Genomic DNA, 21,467 nt, shown 5'->3' with positions numbered 1-21,467 from the left:
AGGCTCTGGTGCTTAAAAGTGATCATATGACGTTAGATTGAACCATTAACATCGCTTTAAAATAAAAAAAAATTAGCGTTTGTGATGGCGGTGCATTTGGTTTCTAACGATAGATTTTCTTACGAAAATGTGTACATCTCAGAGGCGAAAATGATTCTCAGATTCTAAGTGCAATTCACGCGACACATCGCATTTACATCTACGCATTTAGCCAACATTTGTTTCTAAGTAAGTGCAAACCACTGAGCCACATGAAAGCATTATTTAAAATTCCATATGCGTTAGGAAACGATGTTAAGCCAAACCAGATCTCCTCACATATGATCAAAATTGATCTATGTCGATACAAACTGGTATTAACTGGGCAAATGATCGTCACTGTGCATCGCGTATTTTTGCGAAAAGGTTTCAAGTAATTATATTTACGTAATGTTTAATTTCTTTGTAAGCTTATCCATCTAAACAGATGGCGTTTAACGTGATGGTTTTAGCAACATTATTCCAGCGATTCAATCTATCGCGACCGTTCTGCCGCTAAATGTAATTTTTCGCAACCTCGAACGGGATCGACGTCCTTTGAAGCTCGCGTGTGCGCATGCGCAGAAGGTCACGGAAAGTATCGCTGTTCGGCTGAGAGAACGAGGCGCGGGTGAACAGCAAGATCGTCAGCGGTAAGAATTTTACAATGATGCGAGTATTTAATACAATGTTCGTTTTTGCGTTGCAAGAGAGCGTATTTGCGAAGCGGACAACGCGACAATTGCACGATATTACTGCAGAAAAATAATCGCGCGATCGGCGCGGTTCCGCTCAGGCGAACGCGTTCGGAAAGTCGGTATCGATGAAAGCAGTGGGGAGGGTCAACAGTGACGGGGGCTCTTTAAAGCGAAATGGAGGTCGTGTTGTGACTCGTGCAAAATAAACTTAGTGTATGTTGAAAACGCGCGAGTTCTTGTCAGCGAAACGTGCCGTCTGTACGGGATGTGTAATAAAATAAAAACGTGGGTGTTACGCTTTTTTACGCGTTTGTTCGGGGCAGCATTCCTCAGCGATTACTGAAATGGAGGCTGGCGAAACTCGTGTCGATTTTTCCCCGACAGTCTGGTGATCAATGTCGACGATGTTCATCACTTTATCGCGATACATCGCGGTTGGGATTTAAACGGAGAGAGAATCGCTCAAATTAGTCACGTTTTGAGAAGTTTCGTTTGTTTGAATCGAAGTGAACCGATGCTCCACTCGGTTCAGTGTTGGGCGAATTGTTCACGCGTGTTTTCCGCACGAGCCGCCAGAGCAAAGATGCGATTGTCGTGACACTTAATACAAAAATTACATACGCATGTGGGTATTTGTATTATAATTGAATGCTTAACTGTAATCAATTTAATTAAAGCAAAAAATAAATAAATTAAATGTAAGTTTTGAATAGGGTAAGAACTTTGCGGAATTGCTGCTTAGTTCTTAGTAACTTCACAGTTCATTATAGGCTACATAAAGTTGCATATATTAAAATACGATGTTTAAATTGATGAAGTAATGCAACATTCTCAGTTGTTTAAATGTCATCTCAGTTATTTGATTTCATTTCTTGTTTACTGCATTGTTTGTTTTCTGAATCAATTCTGTAAAGATTTTTTCGTATTATAGTATGTGAAGATATTGGAGTTTCACGCACAATTATTATGTAGTTTCTTGTTCGTGTTTTGGATGGATTTCTTATTTTCAGGGCTTCAAAAATATTTTTCTTTCTTGTTTGCATAAACAATACCAAAAATGGTGTACTTTGTAGATTATAAATACTTTTCAGAAAGTATTTCAGATATTTTTAGTGAGTTCAAACCGTCGAACCTCTACACTAAAAATGGAAGAATACTGTAGTAGTAATGTACATATTATAATTACAACACTCGGGTAATGTGTACTATAGTATTATGTAGTATAGAATCTTTACTCTGTCTTTACTATAGCGTGTTTTACTGCCATAGTAATTGCGCTGCATTGCAGATATCGAATCTCAGGCCAATTCTATCGACTGAGAAATAAATGTATAGGACGATGCAATGTTAGTTGCTTTGGATAAAAGCGTGTTTGGATAAATGTAGCATTAACTTAAGGTAATAATTCAACTGTAAGAAATACTATAGTGTATTTTAATATGTACTATAAGATTCGGATCATTATAGTGTAATTTTACTGCAGTTTACCATAGTGCACAACAGTATTATTTCATGTGAGAATCTTATCATGTTTATGTTTGTTTATTTTTATATTTGTGAGTATACAAAAATATTCTCTTGGATATAGGTTTTATTAGGACTTTAGAAAATGTTGAATTGTGTTCTTTTCTATCAAACTTTAATAGCCTATTTCATAATTGACTGTTAGCTATCGTTACTTTGTCTTTACTATAGCGTGTTTTACCGCCATAGTAATTGCGCTGCATTGCAGATATCGAATCTCAGGCCAATTCTATCGACTTAGAAATAAATGAATAGGACGATGCAATTTAAGTCGCTTTGGATAAAAGCGTGTTTGGATAAATGTAGCTTTAACTTAAGGTAATAATTCAACTGTAAGAAATACTATAGTGTATTTTAATATGTACTATAAGATTCGGATCATTATAGTGTAATTTTACTGCAGTTTACCATAGTGCACAACAGTATTATTTCATGTGAGAATCTTATCATGTTTATGTTTGTTTATTTTTATATTTGTGAGTATACAAAAATGTTCTCTTGGATATAGGTTTTATTAGGGCTTTAGAAAATGTTGAATTGTGTTCTTTTCTATCAAACTTTAATAGCCTATTTCATAATTGACTGTTAGCTATCGTTACTCTGTCTTTACTATAGCGTGTTTTACTGCCATAGTAATTGCGCTGCATTGCAGATATCGAATCTCAGGCCATTTCTATCGACCTCCCCACTGTCGCTCGCTGCTGGGCTCACTGCAAAATCCATCACCATAGCAACCGCTCGTCTCTGCCCCGTTCTATAAATATTCTCCTTCACGCTAGTCTAGCGTGTTTCTGCTAGCTCTAGCCGTTCCGGCAGGCCAGTTTTCTAGAGGGATTTTATTTACATTCGGTGCGTTCAGCAAACATTTTCCTTTAGAGGATTTGCTGAAGCGTTATATAAAAACAGTTGCTTGTGTTTAGATCCAAGTTGTCGTTGTACCTAATATTTATGCTTAGTATTTTGCTGAACTTAAATAAAAAAAATGTGACTTTATTTGTGTGTGATTTAGAATGGTTGTATAAATTCATATTTAAAACGCAGCTAAAATAACCCCATTTTGCCAGGCCATCGATGTAAATTTGATAACGTTGAAACATATCGGTGTTCTATTTACAGGTACATTATAGTGATCTGGAACCAATAAAAATGGACTAAACATCGCCACTTCAAGCAACAGCCCAGACGCTCCCTTACAACTTGAGATGGAATTACTCCTTCCAGGTTTTGAGGATATGTCACCTGGTTCCTATTAAAGATGTGAACCACCAGTTCTATACTCCAGCTCGTCAGAAGCGGCGGTCTGATATAAATCTGATGTAAAATAAGGCCTCAAGGCCAGATCAAGAGCTCAGAAATGACGGATGAGCTGAACAGGTTGTCATCCGACCGGGAGGAGACGGATCGGGGTGATTCTTTGCCCACCGGAGCAGATGCGGTCACTGCGGTCGTGGAACACACGATGGATAACAACTTGGCCAGCGTTGTGACGTTTGAGCTGATTCCTGATTGGCTGAAGCCAATGGAGGAGGACGATGATGCTGTTGAGGGTGACAAGATCATGGAGCGAAGCAACAAGAAAACCATTCCTAACATGTTTGTGCCTCATTTTTATTTGCGTGCAGTGGGATGTTTTGTGTATTCCTCATGTCATTCCAGACCTGTATGAGTTTCTTCTGCAGAACACAAAAGCAGATATTTTGAAGAACGTTGGTAACCAAACAACACTGACTCCCTCAAAACAATTGAAACGTATATCAAAATATCTTCTTTTGTGTTTCACAGATGACGTGTTCTATACAGATTTTTGGGCAGTGGATGATGTGGTTTCAGGATTACATTTATAATAGAGCGTGCTGGAAAAATGTAAATATTCATATCAGCTGTTGATCGTATTGAGTTGAAAAATCAAACATGTTTGTTTCTCACGTGTGCTTTCAGTCTTAGAAAGAAGCGTGGAAGAGGTCGACCTCCTCTCGCCAAAACTGTTCGCGCTCGACTCAACATGATAAAAGCACAGGGCGGCGCTGTACAAAAGATGGTACGTGTGCCGAGTCTGGTTAGAAAGAATAACATAAGGATGATTTACTCGCGCTCGTTTGTGTCTCAACATTCAGTGTTACTATCGATTTTGGTTTTACTTCTAAAATTGTCCTTTCTCTCTGGTTGTTTGCTATGTGTAGAGTGTCGATACCATCAATGACGGCAAACGTTCAACTGGCAGAGTTCCCAAGAGGCGGATGTCCACACCAATCAGACCACAGCACACCCAGACCTTGCCTACAGGGTCCATTACCATCTTTTCTTCTCCAGTATTTTGTAGTCCTCCGCCCCTCACAAGAGTCTCGCCGCTCAATGTCGAAAGGACACCCTGTCACTCTCCATCCTTACAGCTGAGCAGCGTTTCCCAACAGATAAGTCCTGCCACACTGGGGAATAATGGGACTGAGATGCCCCTTCATATCTGGCAGTGCCCACCTCTGCAACCCATTAGCCCTCCAAAGACTCCGGAGGCATTCGTAGATCAGACCGTGACAATAGGGTCGCCGGATTCTCCCGATGCCGATCTTAATGAAAGTGAGCCAGAAAAAGAAGAAATCCTGCTTCTGATGAGGTAAGCACATTTTAGGTTTTGTAAAAATTGCTCATTGTTTAAGGGATAGTCTTTTAGTCACCTTCAAGTTGTTGTAAATCTGTATACATTTCTTTGTTCTGATGAACACAGTCAAGTTAAGTTTATTTATATAGCGAGTTTAACAATATTCATTGTTACAAAGCAGCTGTACAAGAAAACACAGGTCGAATATCAGACAGACTATAAATTCCTATATGCAGTGTTAATTAAATAAAACTATAAAAAGAGAAAGATATTTGGAGAATGTTCTGTTGAACTCAGAAAAAGACATTTTGAAGAATGTAGGACAGCAAACACATCTTTTGACTACATTGTATTTTTTACAATGGAAGTAAATGGGGGGCTAAACCTGTCTGCTTATAAGCATTCTTCCAAATATCTTTCTCTGTGTTCATCAGAACAAAGACATTTATACAGATTTGGAACAACGCAAAGGTGAATAAATGATGGGTGAAGTATCTCTTTAAAGCTTTGTGGGCAAGCGCTCCGACATGAAGTGCAATTGTGATTTGGGCAACCCGAGTTTGAATCCCGACTCGTGGTCCTTTCCCCCTTCTCTCTCTAACTTCACGTCCTGTCCTCCCTCCTACTTTCTTTTGAAATAAAGGCAAAAAACATCTAAAATAAATAATTTCGATGTATTTGCTGATGTTTTTGAAACTTTATTTTGAAACACAGATACTTTACTTTAAAACAAGAGTTGCGGCCGCCTCTTTTTGAGCTTTAGATAGAAGCAAAAGTGTCACTTGTTGTCGTAAATATGTGTTTTTGAAAAAGCTTTTCAACAGTTTTAATTACATTTTAGGCCTTTTCTTTTTTATGTTTTGATTTTGCTCTAGAACAGTAGTTCACAAACTTTTCAGATCAAGTACCACCTTTAATAAAATGCGTTGTTTATGACCGCCATAGAAAATCACATTAATAAACACTTAAATTAATAGTAGCGCTGTGAATCTTTATCTATAAACCTCGTCCTCAGATTCTCATTTATTGAACATCGAGAGAACGGCTGTATAACAGACAGAGACTTACACTTAACTGCAGCGCTCTTGTCAAAGTGACGCATCAAAAATACATCGCAACACACGCTTCGTTGATTTAACCTCGAGTGGATGCAGACGTGTGTGGAATGACAATAGCTTTAAACGGCAGTTCAAGTGCAGAAATGCAAAAGGAACGTAAATTGCATGCAGCTCGTGGGAAGAAGGAGAGAGACTCACATCCGCCTGTCTGCTCCTGAGTTAACTTTTACATCCACCAACGATAATTAAACATTAATTCATGCAACTATTTTAAAATTGCATGTAGGCTGAGATGTATTTACCAATCATATATTAAACATCTGAAATTGTATCTAAAACCCAAAATGTCAATATAGAGTTTTATGTCGTGTCACGTACCACCGGGGTCTCTTCAAGTACCACTAGCGGTACGCTTACCACAGCTTTTCTTTTCACCTGGTTTAAACATTTTTGATAATACTGTATATCTTGAAATTTTTACTTTTGAATAAAAAAAGAAGCATCATTGACGAACAACGTTAAAAAGGTTTAATGCAAAAGCACAAAAAACCGTTGACTTAAACTCTAGTCTTGGGTGTAAGCAAAGACTTTGTTGTTGGGTACGAGAACTTTAATTCTGCATCACGTGATCCGTGTCATAGATTTGAATTACAGATGTTATATTATCCCATGTGTCGTCTCTGTTTTTGGTCCTGCTTAAACCTGTTAGCTGTGTGCACTTGTGATCGTCTAAAATGGATCTGAATTTAAGGTGAATATCTCTTTCGACAGGGACTGCGTTGGCTGTGGAGGCCCATTTCCAGCGGAGAAAGTTGGGGACACATTGTGTAACAAATGCAAGCGTATGTCAACGCTTAATTTTGTCAGCAAACAGAAGCGGACAGATGTGTTCCTATGCAATATTATTTATGAGATTTATCTCCTTTATTTTTCACTGTAGCGGCAGAAAAGAAACACTCGCCTCCAAACATTGTATTTAGGAAGGTATGTTTGTTTTATCAGTGTTTGCGTTACGGCATGAGTTATTTTTTGTCAGCCTGGCTGTACATTATGAGGTCCTGGGATACAACTGCAAAGTTATGTACCAAAGAATTGTGTTGGGGTAAGCGTCAGTCATTTATATTACAATAGACTATTTCATGAAGTCTTTAATATTAGAAAGTTTGTGAAATAATGTGCTTGGCAAAAGTCTCTGGATATTCTTGCAGGTGTATCCATGGCCTGTCTAATGTTTTTATGACGTTACATCAGTGTGGTTTTATAATTTGCTATGATTCTTTATCATCGTGTGTTTGTGTTAGTTGTTTGACGGCTTTGGCGATACTTTTGACTGTTTAGATGTCAAGAAACATTAATGCGTCTCGCGGTTCTCTGCATGTCAACACAGACTGTGCAACATGAGTACTATCCTTTAGATGATCCCTAATTTTCTTATATCGATTCTTTTCTTCACTGGCAACTCATTTATTTGAGTGTGTTGATTTTGCATCGTCTTCATGCATTTTCATTGTGCTGTCATGTGTTGTTGTTGTTTTTAAGGTGGGGCAAGATCAGTGGGAGGTGGGGAAAACAAAACCTCCAAAAAAGCTGGTAATGATCAATATAATATGTAGATATAGAAGCTTTTAGTGGGGTCGAACGGTAAAACTCAAAAGCATTGCCAAAGATCATCGAATAATCTTGCCGTATGTGAACTGCTGGACATGTAAACTCACGACGTCCTCTGTCTCCTGCAGAAAGCGGCTCCCAAATGCAAGAAAGTGATCAAAAAGGTGCGTCAATGTGTTTCATGTCACCGTGTTTTTCATTTAGTTTCTAAACAACATAAATATATTTGCTGTGATTACACCGGTCCTTCTGTGTTTTGCTGTGTTTAGGATGTAGTCCCTGATGGGGGGGGAGATGATGATTGTGATGAAGATGATGAATTGAACTGGGTGAGTCTAGTGACATCACTCACTGACAAAACAACCATTTGTGTGTCACATGCTCGTCACTTTCTGTATTTCTGCTGTTGTACAGATGTACAGGAAACGCTCAAAGAATCGGCGCATGTGCCGTAGTTGTGAAGCGTGTCTGAGAAAGACCGACTGCGGCGTGTGCGACTTCTGCATGGACAAGCCCAAGTTTGGAGGCAGTAACAAGAAAAGACAGAAGTGTCGCCTGCGCCAGTGCCAGTTGCAGTCCAGGCTTCACCATCAGGTCCCAAGGGTACGCATTCTTCGGCACGAGAGCGCGGTTGTCACCGGAGTACCCTGCCGTGTATTTTATGGTTTGATGTGTCGGTTATCGTTCTGTAGGTATTACGAAGTCCACGAAGAAGAAAAATGATCAAATTAAAGTTGAAGCAAGGGAAAACCGGCAAACGGCGAACCCGAAAGGACCCCTGGGATTTTGGCGGTGAAGATTACGGCAGCGATACGGAAGATGAGACGAAACTGAAACATTTCAACACCAAAGGCACCAGAAAAAGACAAAAGAAGAAATGGAATTACAGTTTCGAGGAGGAAGAGATGTTTATTGAAGCTTTGATTGATGATGATGAACCAGACGAGGTTTCCGACTTCTCATTGTTTCTTGTTAGACAGTCTAAGTCCGATCTGTTGGCCTGTTGAAACCAAGAACGATAACCAGAAATAAAAATGAATACATATTTTACATTTATTATAATCCAATCACAACTTTTACTGAACAGAGGAGAAAGTAATGTTGGGATCACTATCAGACATCATTTAAATCTACTTGGATTCTTTAAGGCTCACACATAAAATATGTGGAAGTTTAGTTCATTTTAACATGGTTTATGTTATATAAAATATTATGTAATGATAAGTTATTGTTCTATGTGTGAATGAGCCTTTAGTGTAAAAGTCATTTAACTGTGTTATTTAAAAGAAAGAAGATCGGACAGAAAGCTTGCTTTACAAATGCCAAGCATGATACAAATGTTGGTGTGAGCTGTTTCTAACTATTGAGTTTATAAAAGGTTTACGTGGGTAATTTATTATTTTTATTTGCAGTCTGATTCTCTCTCTGTGGTTCGGAATGAGCCTATGAAAGTTGTGATGGACAATAACGGTGGGTTCAATGTCAACCAGCCACCTCAGTCTCAGGTGAGTGTAGACCGTCCACTGTTTCAGCTGTCCTTAGGGATTTTTAAAATCCTTCTAATATAATGTTTTGAACCAAACATAACGGCTTTAAAACGAAGAGTGTACAAAAAAAACATTTTGAAATACAAGATTATTTATGAGTAATAAACTATTTATTTTGTATAGCAGAGATTACGTATTTTTGTATGCATTTGAGTACTTCCGGTTCCATCGCCACAAAGTCTGTGGGGTTTTTTGGTTGAATGCCTAAAATAAGGTCTGTGGTTAACAAAACTTCTAAATGTTTTCACGTTTGATTCTAAAATGTAAAACACACCAGTTATAACCTTCTCGTGATTTTTTTAAAGATTTATTGTGTGAACATTGGATGTCATCGCACGCATAAATCTCACAATGCAACATTGACACAAATCTCTAATAATGCGGATGGAGATTAATTTCGAGGAGTAATGACCATGGAAGACGTTGTAATAACGTTTTTATAACTTTGTCGGAGGCTTGGGGGTGGTGCCGTTGATATCGAGTCAGCGTAGTGTAGTCTGTTTATAGCAGGATGTTAGTTAATTCATTCTGACGATTGTTTTTAGGTTTCCAAACATAGCAAATTCTGTGTTAATCTGTGAAGATTATATAAACCTTTGTTTATCACAGAGCTGATTTTGCGTCACAATACAATTTCTCTGAGGTACTCTATTGCTGTTAAGGGGTCAGTGCGTTGGGCTTGTGATCAGAAGGTTGCCGGTTCTAATCTCAGTGCCAGCAGGTTATGACTGAAGTGCCCTTGAGCAAGGCGCCTTACCCCTGATTGCCCTTCAGTAATGTTACTGTAAAAAATTACTTGTAAGTCGCTTTGGATAAAAGAGTCTGCCAAATGAATAAATGTAAATGGTGTGTGTTTGTTGGCTCTTGCTAGAGAATTATGGGTAATGTTTTTCAAATTATTATACTGTTAAAAAAAATGAAATTACGTCATAGTTGCATCTTTAATCCTTTCGATACACATTTAGAATCCCGGAAGCTCTTTGTTTGTGATCTTTTCAGACCAGGTCTTAACCCTGAACATCCGCCTTCATCCACAACTCTCATATGTGTACCTCTGGGAGCAAGCAAATGAAATGAAATGAAAGGAAATGTATTCATAACGTTCAGTTATGGACAGCTGGTATTGATGGTCTCTAAAGTCTTTGTGTGTTTGTTTTGTATTTAAAGGAAATCTATTATACCTTGCCTGGTGTCCCAGAGGCGTCTCGTATGCTCAGCCCTGTTACTCTGTGTAACAATAATCCAGAGGCGCCGAATGAGGCCGGCGGAGTGGCCAGTCCTCTGCCCGCGGGCATCACTCCAAATGATATTCTGCAGATTGAGATGGTGAGAGTCGGGTCACCGGTGTCAGAATTAATTGAACCTCAGAACACGGCACAACCTGAACAACAAGGATATGTACCTGATCACACACCAGTGGTGAGCGACGGCAGCTTTTCCAAAATGATTTTTCAGATGTTTTATTTTCTGCAAGATTGGATGATTAGGTTGGCTTGATCTTTCTGTTTATATTGTTGATAATGTTTGACACGTTCATATTTCACGCCTGCTTTCTAGATAACTCAAATCTTCAGTCTGGCGATCGGCACCGAGTGTGACTTTGATAGAGACTCGGGCCTGATGGAGCTCTTCCACTCTCTACGTCAGACCGTGCTGCCCGCTCACTGGGTGGGCGTCATGGCCAAAGGCCCCATTCTCCAGCTCCTGCAGTGCTCCAAACTCTCCACCATGGCCGACACGGTCATCCAGATAGAGAAGGGCTTCTTCTACCAGATCAGCGTTCAGAACCAGCCTCTCCTCCTCATGCACTCCGTCTACATGCGTCACCCCACCTGCCTGACCTCAGTCGGCGAAGTGGTGTCGCTCTTGCTGGACTTGGAGGGACTGAGTGTGTGTCAGGGTCACCAGAACTTCAACCCGGGGACCCCATGGGAGCCCAGGATGTGTGTGCGAGCGGCTCTGTGTGATTTGCTTATACCCAAGGATGAGGAACAGTGTGAGAAGTGCGCTCATCCTGCAGAGGTGTGAGTGATGGGTGGGAGACAGACATTTTTCTTCCACCTTTCTTTAGGTTTATTTAAAGACTTTTCTTACTCTTCTGTTTTAGTGAGACAGATGTCTAGTGCCTCATGCAAACCTCAATTGAATCAACATTCAGAATGGTGCTTTGCTTAGTTGTACTGTGGCAAATGAGAACTTAATAGATTTACGGAGGAAGCTGAGCAAAAAGGCTTCTTCTTCACACAACACGGAGTAATTCTGTTTCGTTTTAACTACCTCCGGATGATTTCACGGACCAACTTTAACCTTAAACCTCCCTGGTGCAGATATTCAGAGTGTTGATTCAGAACTGTTTGATAATGTAGTACAACGAAAATGCAGTTTTGTACTGTATGTAACACTGGCTTTAACGTGGTAAGTTTGGGCTTTGGCTGGTCGTAGACCAAAACGTTTATCCTCTTAGAAACTTCTTTAAATCATACCTCAGGCTGTATTATTTCCATCTATCATTGTTCGTCTCTAGCTGGGTGCCTTTGTGTATAGAAAAAGTTCTCGAACGCATAAAACTGTATCAAAATGTCTTGGCCTGATGTTCATTGCACACCTGTGTTGGTGTGACTGAATTGTGTTACGCATGATAAACTACAAATTCTCACGTCGGCAAACTGCATTAGTTCAGAGTTGTGTGTGTCGCGCTGTTGTCTGTAATAATCTCAGCCTAGCGGTAAACTTGCAAAGTAGCAAAAGTAACACTTTGATACATTGATTACATTTTAATGCTTTGCGTTATTTGTTTTCTTTCAATATTATGAAATCTAATCATCCTTTTTTCATTCGTTTTCTGATGATTCTCATTGTTTTGTTTTGACATTAATGCAATTAATGCCCCCCCCCCCCCCCAGAAATAGGAACAATTGAACTGTAAAATACATGTTTTTCTGAAATTATTTATAAATATAGGTTGGAAGCTGGAGATGTCAGAAGCATCTCGGTTGTAAATCTTGATCTTGCACCAAGTTTTAGAACGTATTGTAAATGAATATTTTTTATGAAGGGTGGTGAAAATGTATTAAAGTTTTTTTCTAATGCAAATAGTCCTGGGTTTTGTTCCTACAGTTAGGTGATGAAATCAGAAAGTATATTTATCTCTGTTTTCTCAGTACTACCACAAGGTGGCCCAGTCTCCCTTCTCATTGAGGTATACAGTTAAAGAATGGACGTTTGTGAATGCAAACATTTGAAGTGACATCCATTCAGTGCATTCGGGACATGTCCGTCTTGTTGTAAAATAGATTGTGTTATATTTGCTGTGATACACCTGCGGTCAATTCTCGTGTGTTTAACAGAGGATGGAGATTGAGAGAGAGAGAGAGTCATTCATGTAGAGGGACATTGATCCTGAATGAGCTGCTTTGTTTCCATACGGAAGTGCAGAAAAAGAGACCCGAGTTTATTTCCCCATGATGTCTGTCTTTGCATTCCGAGTCACTGTTTGATACACACATCCTCCTAAGTGAAGCCTCCTTAGGTTTTTAATCTTGATCCTTTTATTGTTTATCTAATGAATCTAACTCCTGATTCTCCATAATGGTCCATCATTTCAGAAACCTCCAGTGTAAAAGGCCCTCTGGTACCATAATGTTATGCCAATTATATTTCACTGACCCATTTTTCAGGTCAGTTGCATTATCAGGGCTCAGCTGTTTCATTTTTGTACAGGATTTCAGGTTTTATTTGGAGATGAAACCCATTAACAAATCAAACTCTATTGAATGAGAAGCGGTTTCCCAACCGATTCATAATCTTCAACAGAGCTTTACGGATTACTGCTGCATTTTAACCCCGTGTATGCCGGAGGAGAGACAGTCATGGACCACCATCAGGGCACAGAAACCATAGGTGTAATACACAGCGGGTAAACAATGCTTTCAACAATATGAACCAAGCATTATGAACAGCACTGATACGAACAGTATAATAAACTTCCATTTATCCTACATTTAGAAAAAAAGATTGGTGGATGCATTTAATATGACAGATAATTTATATACCACGGATATTTGCTCAGTTTTACAGTAATGCTCTTATATATTTATATGTTTACGTTTTATTTGGTGTTTTATTTGGGTGTGTTCATCATTGCTGTGGTAGTGAAGGGGTTAAAGCAGACAGACACCAGATACTAAATGTGATTGGTTTGGTCCCTGTGTGTAGATCAAGGCTGTATAAAATATACTGCCCCTGCAGACGGAGGGTGTAGAGGGGCTGGCGTTACAACATGCTTTGTGTGGTGTAAACACACGGGCTGTGATGAGGATGAGGATGAGAGTGATTGTGAATCAGTGAGCACTGAGAGAGGACTGTCATGCAACTCAACGAAGGACCACAGACGCTCCTGAAATGATGCAGAGGACCTCACGTGCACGGGTGAGCAGGTATGTCTTCAGGAGGAATGGAGATGTTGTGTTTGATGCTTAGAGATGCTTGTTGTTGTTTGCAGCACATGGTACGCAGTAACAGACACATTCATTCTCTGTGAATATCGTGTTGTTGTTTACGCACGTGCTGTGCGGAGTGTTTATAATCGATGCATTTATTGCGTGTGTCGACGTTCGAGTTCTCCAGTGTCGCGTATCTGCGCTTTGATTATGTTTTTGTCATTTCTGAATGTTTCATGCTTAAATTGCACATTTCTATTCGCAATTTGAAATATGAAGAGAATTCCTTTACATTTTTGAATGATTCAATAATGTGCGCATTTGTTTCGTGAGATCTCGGTGATGTTGGCATGATGCTTGAAGGATCAAATGTCTCCAGATGGAAGCGCATGATCAGTTTATACAGATAACGATCACACATTCTGTCACACCTTTTTGCGGCAAAGTGTAAAATCGATGTTTTTATCCCTGTTGTTGAGATTATACACGCGCGCTTTGAAGATGGGGATGTTCAGTTGTTCCAGTGCGCATTTCTTCATGACAACTTGGGTGTGTTCACGAGTCATCCGCGCTTCTTCACGTTTAATGTTTTATTTGGCAGTTTATTAACATTTAGGATTCAATATTTAAGACTTGATAGAAGATTTGCGCTCATCCACAAACCTAAATACCAAATTGATGCAACATAAACAGCTTTATACTTAATTTAAACTTTTTTTTTATAAAGGCTCTCTCTGTTTTTGGACACTTGATAATATATTATACTTGCATGTTTAATGGTAATATTTGCATATTTTATTGCAACGGGTTCTTTAGAATGTCTAATTTTAATATACAATATTTATATTTTCAGATGCAGCATTTGAATCATACTAATAGAGGTTTTAAACAGAAATGTATTGTTCACATGCTTTCTTGTTTGTTTACTCATGTTTGTGTAAAAGCTTCCTCGTAAGTATTGCAGAAACTTAAAACTGAATATATTGTTGTTTAAAGGGATAGTTCTGTCATCATTTGTTTACCTTCAAGACCCCTTTCGGGCTCTTTCTTCTGTGAAACACAAAAGAAGATCTTTTGACAAACGTCTCGGTGGTTTTGCGTCACACAATGGACGTCATATTATAAAACAACACCTTTATGATGCAGTAAACGCCCTACAAAAGTCTCTACTCTGTAATGTAAATATTTGAAGTCTCCCTCGTAGTTCTCTATGCACTGTCGTGTAAATGCAATAATATCACTAAACATCTAATACATTCGGACTCACTTCTTGAGGAATTGAGCTGAAGGAGCCCAAATCTTTGCCAGTTATCCTCTTTACAGATCATGAATGTAATCACAGGATTACAGAGAATGGGAGAGAAAGAGCAGTTCTGAGAGTGTAAACTGGGTTATGCCGCAGCAGGGGTGAAAGGGTCTTTCTCAGTATAATACTGCTAACCTAAATCATACAGGAGCACTCATTGCTAATCTGCCTCTCCTGCCCTTATGAGAGAGAGAGGGAGACTGAGAGAGGGAGACTGAGAGAGAGAGAGAGAAAGAGAGAGAGAAAGAGAGAGAGACAGAGAGACAGAGACGGAGAGACAGAGAGGGAGAGACAGAGAGAGAGAGAAACAGAGAGAGAGAGAAACAGAGAGAGAGAGAAACAGAGAGAGAGAGAAACAGAGAGAGAGAGAGAAACAGAGAGAGAGAGAGAAACAGAGAGAGAGAGACAGAGAGAGGGAGAGACAGAGAGGGAGAGACAGAGAGAGACAGAGAGAGAGAGAAACAGAGAGAGAGAGGGAGAGAGAAACAGAGAGAAACAGAGAGAGAGAAAGAGAGAGAAACAGAGAGAGAGAGAGAGAGAGAAACAGAGAGAGAGAGACCATGGGGGTTGGCAGATTTAATGTATGGGCCAAACATGTCGGTGAGACCTGGCACAGGTATCTACGCCTGTGCGTATGAATATGTTTAACTTTAGGGCTATCTTGATCTTATAAATTAACTTTTTATAACATTTCGCAGTGCTAAGATATCATGTTGAAAATAAGTGCAAAAATGGGGCATGTGGGATATTACAAGCCTGAGGAAAATACATGTGTCAAGAATAGTCTAGGTTTTCACACAGACTAAAATAAAATTGATGGAGTTTTCATCACGTTTCTATGGAGTTGTTGCTTATAGTCCCGTCACAGATTTGATGAAGTTCCGTTTCATTTAAGCATCAACTCAAATGTTTATAACATTTGTAATGAAATATAGGTCATATAATCTGGATTTTGGGTCAATTTGATGAGACATGTTTGATATTGTTTCATATTCATATTCATATCTTCCATTATATTGACTTTTGATTACAGAGTCAGACTTGACAAATATGAGCTCATTTTGAGACATTGTTGAGATTTCTGCCTCTATATCTGAGAAGAAAATCTATGAGATGAGATTTAAAAGTTTCAATTTGCTCTCCATTTAATCTCATTGATGTATAGAAGAAATAAATCCGATATAAAAGGGATCTCGTGTGATTTTCATTCTCTTATACAGCATCACAGTTTGTTTTTAACAGTACTTCAAATGATAAGGGTCATGAGAACATTTTTAAATGTGTCGTCTGAAGCTGAGACTAGTTCTCTGTAGTGAAAAGATGAAATGACAGTCAAAGAGAGAAAGAAGAAGAGAGTCCTTTAGCGTCAGAAAGTCACATTTGACATTCACGGGTCAGCATCGCATGTCACTGGAGGCTCCGGGAATATTCTTTCCCCATCTCATCCTATTCTCACCAGACACACGGTCTGGGGTGTGTTATACGAGAGAGGAAGGAATGAGGGTTGCTTTGTGCATAATGAAGAGAGAGAATGCACGTACTTTAGCACTTGGAAACTGTGCTTTCAAAATCCCTGGGGGTCGAAAGACAAGAGTACACGTAATAAACCACACAGCCGGAGTGAAGCCATGAGAGATCTGTAGCATTTACCCGTCGGTGCCCGCTCGAGAGGTGCTGGGGAGATAAGAGCACGCGGTCAGGTTTACAGCTCGCTGTCAGTGTTGTGTCTTGTACCCGGGTGTCGGTGGCAAAGCTGGGTCAACACTCGGTCTGCGTCTCTCGCTCTCGCTCTCGGCTCTGCTTAATGAGTTTGTAATCACTCTCATGTCAGAAGGATGCTTATACCCTGGAGGGTTAGATTGTGAGAGAGCGCAGAGCCGGCACAAGAGCACTGGAATTTGTGCCGAGACTCACGCTGCGCTGCTGAACCGTTGTTATTGAAATATGAGGGCTTACGAGGCATCTGAAGGAGAGATCACCTAAACCCCATGCAGGTTATGAAGGGAATTACACAAATATTTGTCGTGCCTTCCAAAGAGAAATAAATACACCACTGGTGTCCTGCGTGCATGTGTGCACAAGTGAAAGAGAGAGGTATGGTAATGTGAAACAGCTCTGGGAAATCAGACAGAATGAAAACGGGTCAGGCTGATCCAGAAAACCGTGTGCATTAAGTAGATTATAAGGCAGAGATGGATGAGATCTGCTCTTCTACCTGTAATTCAGTGCTGTTCACGTGATGCTGGCGGAAGATGCTATGCTGTTTTGTTAAGAAAGTGTGATAACTAACAAATTAAATTGCGGAAAAATACATGTTTTATGTGATTTTATTTTATACATGAATTAAATTTAATTCTGGAAGGTAAAGATGCAATTCAATAAGTTCTGGTGTTTCAACCAAAAAACATAGTATACTCTAGTCATTTCTGTAGTAAACTTTAGGAAAATTCCTAGATAGCCTACTTTAGTGTTTTGAACGTTAGTAAATGCTAGATTATACTTTATATGTATCACAGTTTATCAATAACACACAATAGTTTGCCACAATTTACCACGGTTAACTATAGTAAATAATATAGTACAGTTAAGTATTTACTATTGTTAACTGAAGTAAAAATCCTAGATACTATAGAGTTTTTTAACTTTACAATAAAATACTGTATAATACTTTGGTATTTACCACAGTTTATCAATTTACTACAATAGTTTACCGCAACTAAACACAGTTTTCTGTAGTAAATATTCTAGTCAATTTGATTAATTTACTATAGTAGACTGTTTGTGTTTTTTAACGTTACTATTGTAAAGACCTTAGTTTGCTTTATTATTTGCTAATGTTTACTAGAGTATAATAAAATATACAATAGACCACAAATAATTATATTAAATAATACAGTACAGTTTACTATTATATTTACCATGGTAAAATTCAACAACACTATAGTATCTAGGAATTTTACTTAAAGTATTTACTACAGTTTATCAATTTACTAGATTGTAATATACCACTACTATTTAGTAGTTTATCACTTAACTATAGTGCACTATAAAATACCATAGATTACAAATAATTGTTTCGTATTATAGTACACGATAGTGTTTTTTCATGTGTGAATACATTTAAAATAGACAAAATGCCAGTGGCCAAAATGCCCATCTTACAGACTGCATGACTTCCATTACTACCTTGTTTTTATTCACACTATAACTTATGTGGATACTATAACCATTGTGGATATAAGGTTATGAGAATTCATGTTAGCAGCAACCATAGTATTGACTTTTAAAGCAGTATTATGCCCCTGACACTTTATATATGCACACATATGCCCTCTTCTGAAATCCTGTAGGAACATACATGAATATTAATGCTACAAGAGATTACATTGTAATGAGGGTTGTATGTATGCAGTGGTAAATATTGTGCATTGACTTGCTTGGCTGAATAGTGTTTTAATCCTATTGGAGGATAAGTGGCAACATTATTTTCTTTGTGAAATAAGAAGAGATCTCAACAACATCACGCACAATGTTCAAACTCTTAAATAGCTTGATATGGATTTAGAAAATCTGAGCTGAGCTTGAGACATTGTTGAGATCTTTTATGAAACCGTAATGGAGACATTTGTGAGATTTCTGGAGGAATATCTGAGATGCAGACGACATTCCTGTCTAGAAGAAATAATTGAGATATGATAGGGATCTCATGATGTTTCTTGTGTGCAGAGTTATCAATATTAGATTTCTAGCTCTATAATCTTTCTCATTTAATCTCATTCATTTTTGCTAAGAATTGTAGGAGAAACATCTGATGCAAAACATAACCATGAACCCAATTGAACCTCCTGAGCTATAAAAGAGCAACGTTGAAGAATAAATAACGATTTCTCTATCTCGCTCTCTTTCACTTTCTTTGCTGTTCTTCTTAATGTTAAGGCAGTTATGAACATGTTTAGGGCAGAAATGTCCTACGTGAAATTCTCTCCAAAAAGTAGACAAGGGATTTTTTTCCAAATGTGTAAGCAGAACACAAAATGAGATAATTATTATAAGGCACTTTGTGATGTTGTGTAAATGCTGTTTTTATGAGATCAGGCTGATGGATGTGTGTGGTATGGAGTTTAGAAGATTAGTGGCTTTCAAGGGCTTTTCCCACGTCCCTTCGAGTATTAACTCCTTGAAGGACGGATCAGTTTCTCAAATACCTGCTATTAACACACTGTGTTTGAGTTAATGGACGTTTCATGCTCTGATCCTAAAGCACACTATAGTTAAACCTCAAGTTTAAGATCTAAATGTAAGCAATCCAGTTATGGGTATGCAGATCCAATACGCTTTACTATGAATCGGATCGTTCTGGTACTGGATTCTGGTTGGGCAATATAGTTTTCTGCTTTCATATATGTTAAACCAGGAAGTACGATATGAAACACCTGTTGAACAGAATACATAACTATTACTTTACAAAAAAAGATTTTGGTAATTCATATATTATTAACTTCATTAAATAATTTATTATTTTTATTGAAATTTGCTTTATTAAGTAGATACTGTTTACTTTATGTAGTTAGGTCAAATACTAGTACTTGTGTGTACTATTTCTAAATTGCCTAATTTAAAGATTTTTTGTTATTTATATTATTTAGTTTTAGTTAACTTTTAAGTTATTTAGTTAACTTATTAGTACACATAAAGTAGACTGAAAGTTTTCTTTCTTCTTTTAGTTTGAAAAGTATAGGCTAGTAGAAGCACACTTGAGAAACGTTTTTCGCGATTTTCTCACTTTATATGTCAGATTATTTACGATTATATCATACTTTTTAAGAGAAATTGTCAATTTTAAAGTATTTTAACCATTTTAACTATTTTGTTTGTTTGTTGAAAACAGGTAGACGCATCTCATGTCTTGTCTTCCATTGGATAGTCCCGCCCCAAACTCACAGCTTAGTATTGGAGAAAGTATTTAACAAAGAAAAATACTTCAGCTTTCAATAAAGGAAAGTCAATAAAAGGTCGAGATGCTGTAGAGTCTAACGGGTGTGTCAGACACAAACTGACTCCTACAGCTCTCGTAAAAGCCTCACGGGGTAGAAAGTGAGGAAAATCGTGAGGCAAATTGGGAGAACAGTTCAGCAAGCAGTGTGACCGATGGCTACAAAGACCTCAGGGGAATTTAAAGCGACCCGTCCCGAAGTCTCAAAGCCGAGCAGACACACACAAACGCAGCTTCATTGTGTGTCATTCCATTTTGCAAGGATGGCACTTTTGTTTTGCCGTTGCTACGGTGAACATAAATTTGACCCCATCGTTTCAGTGCAGACACCCAAAGACGCTGACATCGGCCCAGATATGCTTCCTCACGCTGGTACCTCAGGGGTGAAAGGTTATTGGCTGCGCAGTCAGTGCTGCCAGTCTGGGAAATGGCACTATTTTTAGTAAGGGATTTTTTGCGTTGTTGCCATGCAGCGGTTGGCTTCCGTCCCCGATCGCTCTCTGCTCAATGCGTTGCTCTCGCCGAGTATTGAACTGTGACGGATCTCTAAGCTTCACTCGAGCAGAAAAATGTAGGTCATGTTATAAAGCGAACACCGAGAGAGACAGATGAGCGTGAGAGAGAGAAACTGGCTACGGGGCATTAAAACCTACTCCAGCATGCACATTTTAAAGATGTTACCTCACTTGCTGTTGGCTGCCTGGTAGAGGAGATAACCAGTGAGCGAGAGGGAGACTTGGGGTGGGTGTGACTGTTACAGGGCAAGAAAAGCATACAAAAGCATTGCGGTGGTGTCAAGGATGGGCTGCCTGGCAGAGAAAGGATGAGTACAGTTGTAAAGCTCGCTAGAAAATGGAGACCGTAAAACAAAAGCTAAGTGCAGGAAATGTCCCTCAAATGCAAAGGGAACAGCGGAGATGTAGTTCGGTTTGTACAATATTGTCCTTGAAAAACGACTTCACAGATGTAAAATGTATTGTTGGACCAAGTTCATTTCGGGAGCGTGACCTTGAGCTCTGATGCTTTTTCTCTCTACAAATATTTGCTTTGTTAGAAGAGCTTGTGTTGGGATGTGTGTAGGTGGAAAACATTGTAGTATTTGCATATAAACAAGATTATCTGTCCGTCTTTTTTTGTTTTTATTCTTTCAACATTACTTTGCTTTATCATAATTATCACTGATTTGAACGTACGTGTATTTAGAAGGATGGATTAGGCAAAAAAAATGAATCTGTCATCATTTATTCAGCCTCATCTTGAAACTGCTTGACTTTTTTCTCTTCTGTAGTACACCAAAGAAGAACTTTGATAACCAAACAACATTGGACCCCATTGACTTCCACTGTATGGACACAAAACCTCGTCTGTGGTGTTCAACAGACGAAAGTCATACAGGTTTGAAGGGTTAATAAATCATGACAGAATCATGTGTTTTTGGGTGTACTTTCCCTTTAAATGCATCATGTTGTAAAAACTGGGTGGATTCAGTGTTGTTTATTGAAATGAGAACAGGAAGTGATCTATTTTGAAACATCTTTTCTCTTCTGATTTCAAGATGCTTCACACCTCTGTGCCGCAGGCAGGTTGTTGTAATGTATCTTACGGCCACAGGTGGCGTACTTGCACTTCAAACACTGTTTCACACAGAAACTCTGTGCCTGATTTGGCAACCTGAGGATT

The 21,467-nt window shown here is 38.7% G+C and overlaps 2 protein-coding genes across 12 annotated transcripts in view; both read left to right on the top strand.

Moving 5' to 3' along the window:
• The first annotated feature begins 41 nt into the window (after window positions 1-41).
• mbd1a (methyl-CpG binding domain protein 1a) lies at window positions 42-12,140 on the top strand. 10 transcript variants are annotated; one of them, XM_079467661.1, is made up of 14 exons: window positions 546-671; window positions 3,357-3,833; window positions 4,179-4,278; window positions 4,421-4,851; window positions 6,666-6,736; window positions 6,835-6,878; window positions 7,434-7,484; window positions 7,631-7,666; window positions 7,772-7,831; window positions 7,917-8,105; window positions 8,195-8,449; window positions 8,915-9,007; window positions 10,217-10,468; window positions 10,607-12,140. In XM_079467661.1, exons 2-14 carry the CDS (start codon window positions 3,595-3,597, stop codon window positions 11,075-11,077), a joined length of 2,292 nt encoding a protein of 763 aa, XP_079323787.1. In that variant the 5' UTR covers window positions 546-671; window positions 3,357-3,594; the 3' UTR covers window positions 11,078-12,140. The 10 variants fall into 10 exon arrangements, with proteins under 10 accessions (XP_079323794.1, XP_079323792.1, XP_079323788.1 ...); XM_079467663.1 differs by lacking the exon at window positions 546-671 and adding an exon at window positions 856-929; XM_079467665.1 differs by lacking the exon at window positions 546-671 and adding an exon at window positions 872-1,001.
• Window positions 12,141-13,295: 1,155 nt separating this feature from the next.
• Window positions 13,296-21,467, top strand: part of ccdc120a (coiled-coil domain containing 120a) — a 37,039-nt gene continuing 28,867 nt past the window's right edge. The window contains exon 1 of one of the 2 annotated variants that reach the window (XM_079466964.1): window positions 13,296-13,485. The gene's annotated coding sequence lies outside the window, so the exon portion shown is untranslated. The remainder of the gene's footprint in view (window positions 13,486-21,467) is intronic. The other variant, XM_079466963.1, reaches the window with a different exon arrangement.

The sequence above is a fragment of the Barbatula barbatula genome (assembly GCF_947034865.1).
Source record: "Barbatula barbatula genome assembly, chromosome: 11".
Classification (NCBI taxonomy): domain Eukaryota; kingdom Metazoa; phylum Chordata; class Actinopteri; order Cypriniformes; family Nemacheilidae; genus Barbatula; species Barbatula barbatula.
This window is presented reverse-complemented; position numbering and strand designations above follow the sequence as displayed.

Bases quoted from the DNA above. Each gene is read 5' to 3' on its own strand.
- mbd1a (XM_079467661.1), top strand. From the start codon at position 3,595: ATGACGGATGAGCTGAACAGGTTGTCATCCGACCGGGAGGAGACGGAT. The intron at 7,832-7,916 runs GTGAGTCTAGTG...GCTGTTGTACAG, and splicing joins AAGATGATGAATTGAACTGG to ATGTACAGGAAACGCTCAAA. The intron at 9,008-10,216 runs GTGAGTGTAGAC...TTGTATTTAAAG, and splicing joins ACCAGCCACCTCAGTCTCAG to GAAATCTATTATACCTTGCC.